Raw genomic sequence first — 12,289 nt, 5'->3', positions numbered from 1 at the left:
AGGGCTGATTTCCTTCAGAATGGAGAGGTTTGATCTTCTTGCAGTCCATGGGACTCTCCAGAGTCTCCTCCAGCACCAGAATTCAAAAGCATCCATTCTTCGGCGATCAGCCTTCTTTATGGTCCAGCTCTGACTTCCATACATCACTACTGGGGAAACCGGAGCTTGAACTATACATGAGGAGAGATGCTCACCGCCAAATCACATATCACATCTGTGGCCACAGCATGAACCACAAGAGTCATACATCCACTGTTTCATCCAGAATATTTTTTTTATTGTTTTCCTCCTCTAAAAAGTAGGTGTGTTTTATGGAGCAAAAAATACGGTAAATGCAGAGTTCGATTTGTGTGTCTATAAACTCATCTTTCTCCCTCTCCACCCTTTCCTTCCTCCTTCCCTCTTTCTCCAGCTCCACTCCGTGCTCCGACTCTATATCCCGTCCGAGTCTGGAAGTCCCGGGTCGAGTTGCAGTGGGAGATTCTCCCTTTGGAGGAATGCGGAGGGGTGATACGAAACTACACCGTCTTCTACAAAAAAGAGGGGGACGACGAGCATAGTAAGGGTGTGCTTCCTTCTGTTCTGACAGGGAACACACACACCCCATTGCAAAAAATGTGGCTGTGGTTGCTTTTTAAAAGACACACTAAGTTTCTAGACCATAAGGCATGGGTAGGCAAACTAAGGCCCGGGGGGCTGATCCGTCACATCATAGGTGCCAGCGCCCTGGCGCCCACAAAATTCCCTGTGAACGGACCAGGCACCCACAGATTTCGGTGCACGCGGCATGGCAATGATGGGCCTAGGCACCCAGAATCGCAGGGCCAAGTTGGCACACCTGGGACACACACACACACACACACCTGCGGGCCAAAATCAGCTGGAAAGCTCAGTTGGTTAGAGCAGGGGTAGGCAACCTAAGGCCCAGGGGCTGGATGCGGCCCAATCGCCTTCTAAATCCGGCCCACAGATGGTCTGGGAATCAGCGTGTTTTTACATGAGCAGAATGTGTGCTTTTCTTTCAAATGCACCTCTGGGTTATTTGTGGGGCATAGGAATTCGTTCATATTTTTTCCCCAAAATACAGTGGTACCTCAGGTTACATACGCTTCAGGTTACAGCCTCCGCTAACCCAGAAATAGTGCTTCAGGTTAAGAACTTTGCTTCAGGATGAGAACAGAAATCGTGCAGTGGCAGCAGGAGGCCCCATTAGCTAAAGTGGTGCTTCAGGTTAAGAACAGTTTCAGGTTAAGAGCGGACCTCCGGAACGAATTAAGTACTTAACCTGAGGTACCACTGTATAGTCTGGCCCCCCACAAGGTCTGAGGGACAGTGGACCGGCCCTCTGCTGAAAAAGTTTGCTGACCTCTGCCTTAAGGAGGTGAAAGGCATGTTTCAATGGGTCCAGGTAACTTCCACAAAGATATCAGGTGCTAGATGAGGGCCTGAGTTGCACCTGCAGAAATCTCAGCTCCTTGAGAAACTTTGTTTTATATTTTTAACAGTGCCCCCCCTACGCACAAGCAGAACAAAGCCAAAGCGTTCCAAAACCAAGGCGCGCTTTCCCATAGAAAACAATACAAAATGGATTAATCCGTTCCAGACTTTTAAAAACAACCCCTAAAACAGCAATTTAACATGAATTTTACTATCTAACGAGACCACTGATCCATAAAACGAAAGCAACAGTCAATGTACTGCACTATAAAATAAATAAGACAGTATTGTAGATGACAAATATTAAAATTATTATTATTTTCTTACCTGCACTGATGATAATCATTGTTTGCATGACAGGCTTTTATCCATTTCCGCAGTCACACAATCAATCGCTGAACTGGGTTCCACACAGCCACAAAAACCAGCAAAGCCACAAAAACGCAAAATAAATAGCAAAAACAAAAGCGCCAAACTTAATCCGTTCCGGTTTGACTTCCGAAACGTTCAAAAACCAAGGCGCGGCTTCTGATTGGTGCAGGCACCCCGGAAACAATAGCCAACAGCCGCGTCGGACGTTCGGATTCTGAAAAACATTCATAAACCAAAATACTTACTTCCGGGTTTGCGGCATTTGGGAACCAAGGCGTTTGAGTCCCAGGGCGTTTGAGAACCAAGGCGTTTGAGTCCCAAGGTGTTTGAGAACCAAGGCGTTTGAGAACCAAGGCGTTTGAGTCCCAAGGCGTTTGAGAACCAAGGCGTTTGAGTCCCAAGGTGTTTGAGAACCAAGGCGTTTGAGTCCCAAGGTGTTTGAGAACCAAGGCGTTTGAGAACCAAGGCGTTTGAGTCCCAAGGCGTTTGAGTCCCAAGGCATTTGAGAACCAAGGCGTTTGAGTCCCAAGCGTTTGAGAACCAAGACGTTTGAGTCCCAAGGCGTTTGAGAACCAAGGCGTTTGAGTCCCAAGGCGTTTGAGTCCCAATGCGTTTGAGAACCAAGGCGTTTGAGTCCCAAGGCATTTGAGAACCAAGGCATTTGAGTCCCAAGGCGTTTGAGAACCAAGGTACCACTGTACTCACGGTGGCCAACCCAATGTCCTAATGGGAAGCGGGATCCAAGCACAACGCCACTCTCCCCTCTTGGTGTTTCTTGCAACTAGTCTTCAAAAGCATCGCAGCCTCCTCTGACTATGGCTGGTAGCCATTTTGTAGCCTTCTTCTTGCCTCAGGAACAGCCCCTCTGTCTTCTTTTCCAGCGGCGGTCATCCTGGACAGCTCCGTACACGGCTACCTCATTGAAGGCCTGGCTCCTAGCTCCGCCGTGACGGTCTTCATCGCCGTCGCCAACGATGGAGGGAGCACAGACGGACCCGTTCTGACCATCCATACCAAGGACTCCGGTGAGGGAACATGCTGGGGTTGCATTTCCTCTGCGTCCGAAGCATTGCCACCTTTCCCATTCAGCCCCATGCTTGCGCATTTAATAATAATAATAATAATAATAATAATAATAATAATAATAATAATAATTTATTATTTATACCCCGCCCATCTGGCTGAGTTTCTCAGCCACTCTGGGCGGCTCCCAATCGAGTGTTAAAAACAGCATTAAATATTTAAAAACTTCCCTAAACAGGGCTGCCTTCAGATGTCTTTTAAAAAGATGATAGCTGCTTATTTCCTTCACATCTCGAAGGTATACGTGGGGCTACCTTTGAAGGTGGCCCAGAAACTATAATTAATCCAAAATGCGGCAGCCAGACTGGTGACTGGGAGCGGCTGCTGAGACAACATAACACCGGTCTTGAAAGACCTGCATTGGCTCCCAGGATGTTTCCGAGCACAATTCAAAGTGTTGGTGCTGACCTTGAAAGCCCTAAACAGCCTCGGTCCAGAATCCCTGAAGGAGCATCTCCACCCCCATTGTTCAGCCCGGACACAGAGGTCCAGCGCCGAGGGTCTTCTGGTGGTTCCCTCCCTGCAAGAAGCCAAGTTCCAGGGAACCAGGCAGAGGGCCTTCTCAGTGGTGGCCCCCGCCCTGTGGAACGCCCTCCCGCCAGATGTCAAAGAGAGAAATAACTACCAAACTTGTAGAAGACATCTGAAGGCAGCCCTGTTTAGGGAAGCTTTTAATGTTTGATAGGTTATTGTATTTTAGTGTTTTGTTGGAAGCCGCCCAGAGTGGCTGGGGAAACCCAGCCAGATGGGCGGGGTATAAATAATAAATTATTATTATTATTATTATTATTATTATTATTATTATTATTATTATTATTATTATTTATTATTTAAAACACACCACAGTGTTTTGAATGCATTACAAACATGCAACACCAGGTGGCGCAGTGGAGCAGAAAACTTTTATGCACGGTTTTACATAGCGGTTCCCAACCCCCCGTGATTCTGTGAAATAAATAATACTGTGGCAGTATCCCTGTGGATGGCAGGAAGGGGTGGCGCCGCTTTCTCTTTGCTGAATGCCTCGGCCTCCGAGATCTGAAGCTCCCTCTTTCTCTCTCTGCTTTCTCGGCAGATTACGGCGAAACCGAAATTCTCTCCTCCGTCCTTTGCGTGGGGTTCCTTTTCGTCCTGCTTGCTGGATCCCTGGCCTGCCTCTGGAAACATCGGTTGTGCGTGTCCATAAAGCTTCGCCTTCCCCAACCCACTAGGCCCAACCCGTCATTTGCTAGGGCTCCCAACTTTTTCTCCTCTCTCTCTTTTAAAAATAACATCCTCCGAAGAGGGCTGCAAGGAATCATTTTGCCGCTTGGGACTGCATGACTCAAGAAAACACCCTGAGCATAGCTGTCAAGCGTCCCTTATTTGGCGGGAAAGCCCCTTATCCCAGCGCCGTGTCCCGCTGCTGTCCATTATTGATGGATGTCCCTTAAATTTCCCGGGTTTCAAAGGAAGCAGCTCCTCTCCCTCCCTCCCTGCCGGCCAGGGAGGAGGGAGGCTCCAACTGTGTTGCTTGGCTGCCCAGTCCGCCCCCCTCCGGCCTCCTCTCACCAGCCTTGGCCCCCGGGAGCCCCTCCCCGCAGGGACTGGTGGGAGCCTCGGGCCCTTCCGCCGCCATCCTCCTCGCGGCCGCTGAACTGAGCATCTCTGCCTGGGGCCTCCCCTCTGCCCGCCACTGCCGCTCCCGCTAGGTCGTACTGCGGCTGTGCCGCCGAAGGACCCGGATGAGATGGGCAGCCTGGCATGGCCTATGAACTGCTGAGAGAGGAGGAAGAGGAGGAGGCAGAGGCGCAGGCAGGCGTTCCAAGGGCTACAAGGGAAGGACCGCAAGCGCTTCTCCCATAGATTTGTAGTGGTAGACTAGCATAGATGGTCTGATGTGCCGGTTTACTTCGGGTGCTATTTCCCCCCCTCTTCCTCCCACCCCGCCTGATGGAACTGAGAGCTGCAGATGGAGCACGAGAGAAAAGATACAGAACTGCAGCAGCATCTTCGTAGCTCTGACTTCGTTTTGCGCGAAAAGTGCTTGCTGCTTGTAGTTATTTAATTGCAGCGTTTCATCAGCTGGTGTCTTGAGCAGCAACCTCTGGAAATGAAGGGCTAAAAACTGGCGCTGCTCTCCAAAATTATCAGGTCCCTTTTAACTGGTTGACTAAAATCCCTTATTTTGGCTGCTGTTCCCTTATTTTCAAGACTGCTGGTCCCTTATTTTCAAATCTGTAAGTTGACAGCTATGACCCTGAGCCTGTGGGAAAGTCTCTCCCTTCTGGACTACGGCTTCCATCGGCTCCAGTCGTTGTAGCCATCTCAAACTACAACTCCCGCCACCCTCTAGCCACCAGGGCTGTTTCAAACTACAATTCCCATCAGCACCAGCCAGCGCGCCAACTTGGGCTGCTGGGTGTTGTCGTCCAATAGTATCTGGAGAGAACCAGGTTGGCAGAGGCTGGCATGCCCCGTGCCAGGGCTCAGGGGGGCTTCCTCAGAATCACATTTCGGAAGCCTGGGGCCACCACCAAGGCAGCCCTGTCCACACACACACCCCTCAGCTTGCTTGTTTAGGGAAGCTTTTAATGTTTGATGCATTAATGTATTTTAATATTTTGTTGGAAGCTGCCCAGAGTGGCTGGGGAAGCCCAGCCAGATGGGCGGGGTATAAATAAATTATTATTATTACTAGAATAGAATAGAATAGAATAGAATAGAATAGAATAGAATAGAATCCTAGAGTTGGAATAGACCCCAAGGGCCATCGAGTCCAACCCCCTGCCAAGCAGGAAACACCATCAGAGCACTCCTGACATATGGTTGTCAAGCCTCTGCTTAAAGACCTCCAAAGACGGAGACTCCACCACTATTATTATACAAGACTCATTTGGCGAAGGAGACACTTTGAAACTGGACCAAAATCTTCTGCCTGCTAGGCTGCAATTTTGTTGCTTGGGCTAAACAAGGAAAGGGAGGACTGGTGCTTCAGAAACTAGATTTTGCTTTCCTTTTTAATTTCCCGAACTCGTTTCAGTTGAAGAAGTCCTTTTTTTCCTTTTCTGTCTCCCACCTTCACTCTTTTAACTAAAGTCTCTGGATTTTTCAGGCTTCGGAAGTACCTGTGGCCACCGATTCCCGACCCGGCAAAAAGCAACCTTGCCACGTGGGCACCGCAAAAAATGTGTCTGGTGAGTAATAATAATAATAATAATAATAATAATAATAATAATAATAATAATAATTTTTTATTTATACCCCGCCCTCCCTGGCCAGAACCACCGGGCTCAGGGCGGCTAACACCACTAAAATGACAATAAAACGTAATAGAAGAAAGAAAAAAACAGTTAATTAAAATATGGGTTAAAATACAGGTTAAAATACAATTTAAAATGCAGCCACATTTTAGTAGTAGCCCATAAATCAAAACCATAAGGGGAGAAAAACAGAAAGGCCAAGTGGAACAGCTCCTGGTCTCTTGTGACAGAGCGTTCCACCAAGTCGGGGCCAGTACTGAAAAGGCCCTGGCCCTAGCTGAGACCAATCTAACCTCCTTGCAGCTCGGGACCTCCAAAGTGTTGCTATTTGTGGGCATACCAGGATAGTGTTGTTTGGGTGGGTGGCTTGGATTGGCACAAAAGGGATTTTCCCCGCCCGCCCCCCCCCCAGACAGTTAAAGGCGCCTTCATACACAGCCTGTCTGTGACCTAAGAGCAGTTCAGCCAATCGCTGAGCAGGGGCGTTAGAAAAGCATTGCAGCCCAATTAGAACATGGAACCAATGGCATTAAGGATTCAGCCAATGGGATCATTGGCCAGCACGGCACTTCTGTGACATAAGGGCAGTTCAACCAATCACTGAGCAGAGGCTGTAACAATCTCTGAAACCAAGCGATCTGCGATACGGACACGACGCCAGTCCAACCAGAGAGTCAGAATTTTTAAAGGACGCCCCTTAAAGCCCCTTCTTGTCCTGAAGGAGCGTCTCCACCCCCATAGTTCTGCCCGGACGCTGAGGTCCAGCGCCGAGGGCCTTCTGGCGGTTCCCTCATTGCGAGAAGCAAAGCCACAGGGAACCAGGCAGAGGGCCTTCTCGGTGTTGGCACCCGCCCTGTGGAACGCCCTCCCATTAGATGTCAAAGCGATAAACAACTACCTGACATTCAGAAGACATCTTAAGGCAGCCCTGTTTTTAATGTGTGACATTTTAGTGTCATTTTTGGTCTCTGTGGAAGCCGCCCAGAGTGGCTGGGGGAACCCAGCCAGATGGGTGGGGTACAAATAATAAATTATTATTCTTATTATTATTTAGGATTTCTCTCCTTGTCGCCCCGAGAAATGGAGTCGAGATTATCTCACCTTGACCATCACCGACCTCCTGAGGGTCCTTCCTTCCCAGTCGGAGGAGATGGGGAGGAAGGCGTTTTTGGGGAACCAGTGGCTGGTGGATGTTCCCGGGCCTTTGCAGAAGTCAGCCCTCAGTACCAGAAACGAGAGCCCCTCCTGGACAAGCGGGGGGCAGCCCCAGAAGAACATGTCCACCTGGAGCCGAGTGGACTACTCCAGAGTCATCGTGGTCCAGAAGAACCATGGTCCAAGTGATACTCAGAGAAGTCCTCACCATTCGCGGTCTCCCTCCAAGAGCCAGGAGACTGAAAACTCTGCTCTCGGACTCACGTCTGGCCAAGGGGTCTGGTTGCAGAATTTCACCTATGAGGCCCTGTTAGATGCTGGGTCCATGGGTGAGTTTCCACTCCTGGTGAGTCTGGTGGAGGGAATTCTCCACCCGACTGAAAGCCCGCAAGGGACTCCGAGGAGGACACCCTAGCGTATCTCGCAAGGATCTTGCAAGACCTCCGATACGAGCTTTCTTGCTGCTCAGCTTTCTTATCGTAAAACTAACCTGCTGGGAAAGGAGTACGACAAGGCTGTATATTGTCTCCCTGCTTATTTAACTTACCTATATGCAGAATTCATCATGCGAAAGGCTGGGCTGGATGAATCCCTAGCCGGAATTAAGATTGCCGGAAGAAATATCAACAACCTGCAGATGACACAACCTTGATGGCAGAAATGAGGAGAAATTAAAGAACTTTTTACTATGGGTGAAAGAGGAGATCGCAAAATATGGTCTGAAGCTCAACATCAAAAAAACGAAGATCATGGCCACTGGTCCCATCACCTCCTGGCAAATAGAAGGGGAAGAAATGGAGGCAGTGAGAGATTTTACTTTCTTGGGCTCCATGATCACTGCAGATGGTGACAGCAGCCACGAAATTAGAAGACGCCTGCTTCTTGGGAGAAAAGCAATGACAAACCTAGACAGCATCTTAAAAAGCAGAGACATCACCTTGCCAACAAAGGTCCGTACAGTTAAAGCCATGGTTTTCCCAGTAGTGATGTATGGAAGTGAGAGCTGGACCATAAAGAAGGCTGATGGCTGAAGAATGGATGCTTTTGAATTGTGGTGCTGGAGGAGACTCTTGAGAGTCCCATGGACTGCAAGAAGATCCAACCTCTCCATTCTGAAGGAAATCAGCCCTGAGTGCTCACTGGAAGGACAGATCCTGAAGCTGAGGCTCCAAGACTTTGGCCACCTCATGAGAAGAGAAGACTCCTTGGAAAAGACCCTGATGTTGGGAAAGATGGAGGGCACAAGGAGAAGGGGGCGACCGAGGACAAGATGGTTGGACAGTGTTCTCGAAGCTACAAACATGAGTCTGACCAAACTGCGGGAGGCAGTGGAAGACAGGAGTGCCTCGCGTGCTCTGGTCCAGTGGGTCACGAAGAGTCGGACACAACTAAACGACTAAACAACAACAACATTATGGAAGAAACGTCTTGAAATAGTAAGATTTGACCGTGGAACCAGTGACCTGGTGCGAGTGGCTGGGCTCTCCATCAATGCCGTAGAGATCTCTGCATTACCTATAGTACCCCTCCTGCTCTTCTGCGTTATACATTTAAAGGAGTGCGATGTTGCACAAAAGAGCCACAACCTCCCCAAAAGAATTATGGGAGCTGTAGTTTGTTAAGGGTGCCCAGAGTTGTCCCCTCACAGAGCTATATTTCCCAGAGTGGTTTATCCATCAGTCACTCTTCCCAGAGAACGCTGGGAATTGTAGTTCAAGGAGGGGAATAGCACCTGGAACAAACTACATTTCTCAATAGCACCCGGAACAAACTACATTTCTCAGCACCTGGAACAAACTACATTCCCCATTATTCTTTCACTGTTTAAAGACGGCTTGAAATGTATAGTGCAGCTTAGGACCTTATGGATTAAATCTTTGCTCCTTCTTGCGGAATTCCAAATCGTTCACCCCAATAATACATTCAAATGACAATAATAACAACGCAACTAGTACAACTCCTTGCAGGGACGCGGGTGGCGCTGTGGGTTAAACCACAGAGCCTAGGACTTGCCGATCAGAAGGTCGGCGGTTCAAATCCCCATGACGGGGTGAGCTCCCGTTGCTCAGTCCCTGCTCCTGCCAACCTAGCAGTTTGAAAGCACGTCAAAGTGCAAGTAGATAAATAGGTACCGCTCCGGCGGGAAGGTAAACGCCATTTCCGTACGCTGCTCTGGTTCGCCAGAAGCGGCTTAGTCCTGCTGGCCACATGACCCAGAAGCTGTACGCCGGCTCCCTCAGCCAATAAAGTGAGATGAGCACCGCAACCCCAGAGTCGGCCACGACTGGACCTAACGGTCAGGGGTCCCTTTACCTTACCTTTACAACTCCTTGCAATGCAGGAATCCCAGCTAAACAATCCCAGACCATCCGACTTCTTCTGAAAAATCTCCAACGAAGGGGAGTCCGTTTGCCCGGCGACACACTTCGTACGGTCAGAAAGTTCTTCCTGTTGTCTAGAGAGGGAGAGAAAGAAGAACGGGGAGGAAAGTTTTGGGAAGGAAAGTTTTGCTCAGAAGTGAGGTTTCTTACGAGAGGCGAGAAGGCAGAAGGAGAGCTTAAGGAGAACATCTGTAGACAAAAGGATGAGTCACGCTGCCGAAGGGGAAGAAAATAAAATACTTAACTGTTCCTGAGAGATGGGCAACTGCTCCTGCCCTCGATTTGAAAAGGGCAAGGCCAATGGAACCGTAGGGGCTGGGTTGTGTGTAGGGGGGCAGATCCTGAAAGGTCTCGCTGCTTCATTATTTTGGAGACAATAAGGCTGAAGAGAGTAGGATTCTGAGTTGGAGAGAAGCAAGAAAAAAAGGGGTATTCAAATCCATTGTTCTGCCAAGGAGAGTCGTGGGAGATGCTATGGATCAGAGCCTTGGGGTGGCGGGGAGACTTACCGTATGTTTTGCTCTATAAGACACACTTTTTCCCTTCTAAAAAGTAAGGGGAAATGTGTGTGCGTCTTGTGGAGCGAACGCAGGCTGCGCGGCTATGCCAGAAGCCAGAACAGGGAGATGGAGCGCTGCGCCTTCATCCCGCTGCCCTCCGGAGGCTTCGCGCAAAGCTAGACCAACTATCCCAGCGGCTATCCCAGAAGCCAGATCCCTCTTGCTGTCCTGGCTTCTGGGATTCAGAATTTATTTTTTCTTGTTTCCTCCCCACCAAACTAGGTGCGTCCTATCGTCTGGTGCGTCCTATAGGGCAAAAAAGAGGAAGGGGCACAAAGTTTGTTGTGGAGTGGGAGATGAGAACTCAAGGAGAGTTTGGCTGCAAGATCAGGCACAAGGAATGGATCAGTGCAGGATCCTGCCCTCACCGGGGCAAGCTGCAGAATTTGTCCGTGCGAGGTTTTGCACTCTGGAATCCCGAAGGAGATCGGTTCGCTTGCTTGTCTGCTGTGCTTTGAAAATAAAGCTAAAAGATGAAAACACTCCGCGTGCGTTGTTTGAGAACACCCCCATCAAAGCCAGTAGGGCTTGCTTTTGAGTACAGTGGTACCTTGGTTCTCAAACTTAATCCGTTCCGGGAGTCTGTTCCAAAACCAAAGCGTTCCAAAACCAAGGCGTGCTTTCCCATAGAAAGTAATGCGAAATGGATTAATCCGTTCCAGACTTTTAAAAACAACCCCTAAAACAGCAACTGAACATGAATTTTACTATCTAACAAGACCATCGATCCATAAAATGAAAGCACTAATCAATGTACTGTACTATAAAATAAATAAGACAGTATTGTAGATGATAAAAATTACTTTTTTCTTTCTTACGTGCACTGATTATAGTCTTTGTTTGGATGGGGGGCTTTTATCCATTTCCGCAGTCACACAATCAATCAATCAATCAATCAATCAGTAGCTGAACTGGGTTCCACACTGTCACAAAAACAAATGAACTGGAAAAACCTCAAAAACAAAAACGCAAAATAAATAGCAAAAACAAAAGCGCCAAACTTAATCTGTTCCGAAAGTCTGTTTGACTTCTGAAATGTTCGGAAACCAAGGCGCGGTTTCTGATTGGTGCAGGCGCCCCAGAAACAATAGCAGACAGCCGCATCGGACGTTCGACTTCCGGAAAATGTTCAAAAACTGGAACACTTACTTCCAGGTTTTCGGTGTTGGGGAACCAAGGCATTTCCCAGTAGTGATGTATGGAAGTGAGAGCTGGACCATAAAGAAGGCTGATCGCCGAAGAATGGATGCTTTTGAACTATGGTGCTGGAGGAGACTCATGAGAGTCCCATGGACTGCAAGAAGATCAAACCTCTCCATTCTGAAGGAAATCAGCCCTGAGTGCTCACTGGAAGGACAGATCCTGAAGCTGAGGCTCCAAGACTTTGGCCACCTCATGAGAAGAGAAGACTCCCTGGAAAAGACCCTGATGTTGGGAAAGATGGAGGTCACAAGGAGAAGGGGACGACAGAGGACGAGATGGTGGGACAGTGTTCTCGAAGAGACCAGCATGAGTTTGACCAAACTGCGGGAGGCAGTGGAAGACAGGAGGGCCTGGCGTGCTCTGGTCCAGGGGTCATGAAGAGTCGGACACGACTAAACGACTAAACAACAACAACCACCAAGGCATTTGAGAACCAAGGTACCACTATAATCTCATCCACGGTAGCTAGATTGGCTTTGGAAGCCGAGGGTTTTTAGACTGGACTGGTTAATCCGGTCTCAAGCTCTGCCCAACACTCAGCTTCATAGGACACGATCCACCGCTTCCTGTGTTATTATGAGAAACTAAGAAGTCTGCAAACGTTGCAACCTTTACACACTGCGCTTTCCCCTTTGCTGTTGCAATTGTACTTTCTTTACTCTAGGGGGCGCCCTTGCCCTGTTCCATCGCCCTTGTTCTTCCAGTTGCAGAAAGCTGTTCCATATAGATGGTCTGAATTTTGGTTTTTTTAACAAAAATGTGGTTCGTGTGTGTGTCTCTCTTTCTCTCTCTCTACACACACACACACACACACACACACAATTTAAAACGTGTCCCTTTTATAAATAAAAAATAA

General features: G+C 48.7%; 1 protein-coding gene across 1 annotated transcript in view; it reads left to right on the top strand.

The window, feature by feature from the left end:
- The window catches only part of LOC114588695 (interleukin-6 receptor subunit beta-like), a 37,189-nt gene extending 32,569 nt beyond the window's left edge, over positions 1–4,620 (top strand). Inside the window, exons 13-16 of the mRNA XM_077922041.1 lie at positions 413–559; positions 2,691–2,834; positions 3,968–4,064; positions 4,584–4,620. Coding sequence (XP_077778167.1) covers positions 413–559; positions 2,691–2,834; positions 3,968–4,064; positions 4,584–4,620 — 425 coding nt within the window. The remainder of the gene's footprint in view (positions 1–412; positions 560–2,690; positions 2,835–3,967; positions 4,065–4,583) is intronic.
- The last annotated feature ends 7,669 nt before the right edge of the window (positions 4,621–12,289 follow it).

Source organism: Podarcis muralis, chromosome 18, assembly GCF_964188315.1.
Source record: "Podarcis muralis chromosome 18, rPodMur119.hap1.1, whole genome shotgun sequence".
Classification (NCBI taxonomy): domain Eukaryota; kingdom Metazoa; phylum Chordata; class Lepidosauria; order Squamata; family Lacertidae; genus Podarcis; species Podarcis muralis.
The sequence above is the reverse complement of the archived record's forward strand: the minus strand, read 5'-3'. Positions and strand labels throughout refer to the sequence as shown.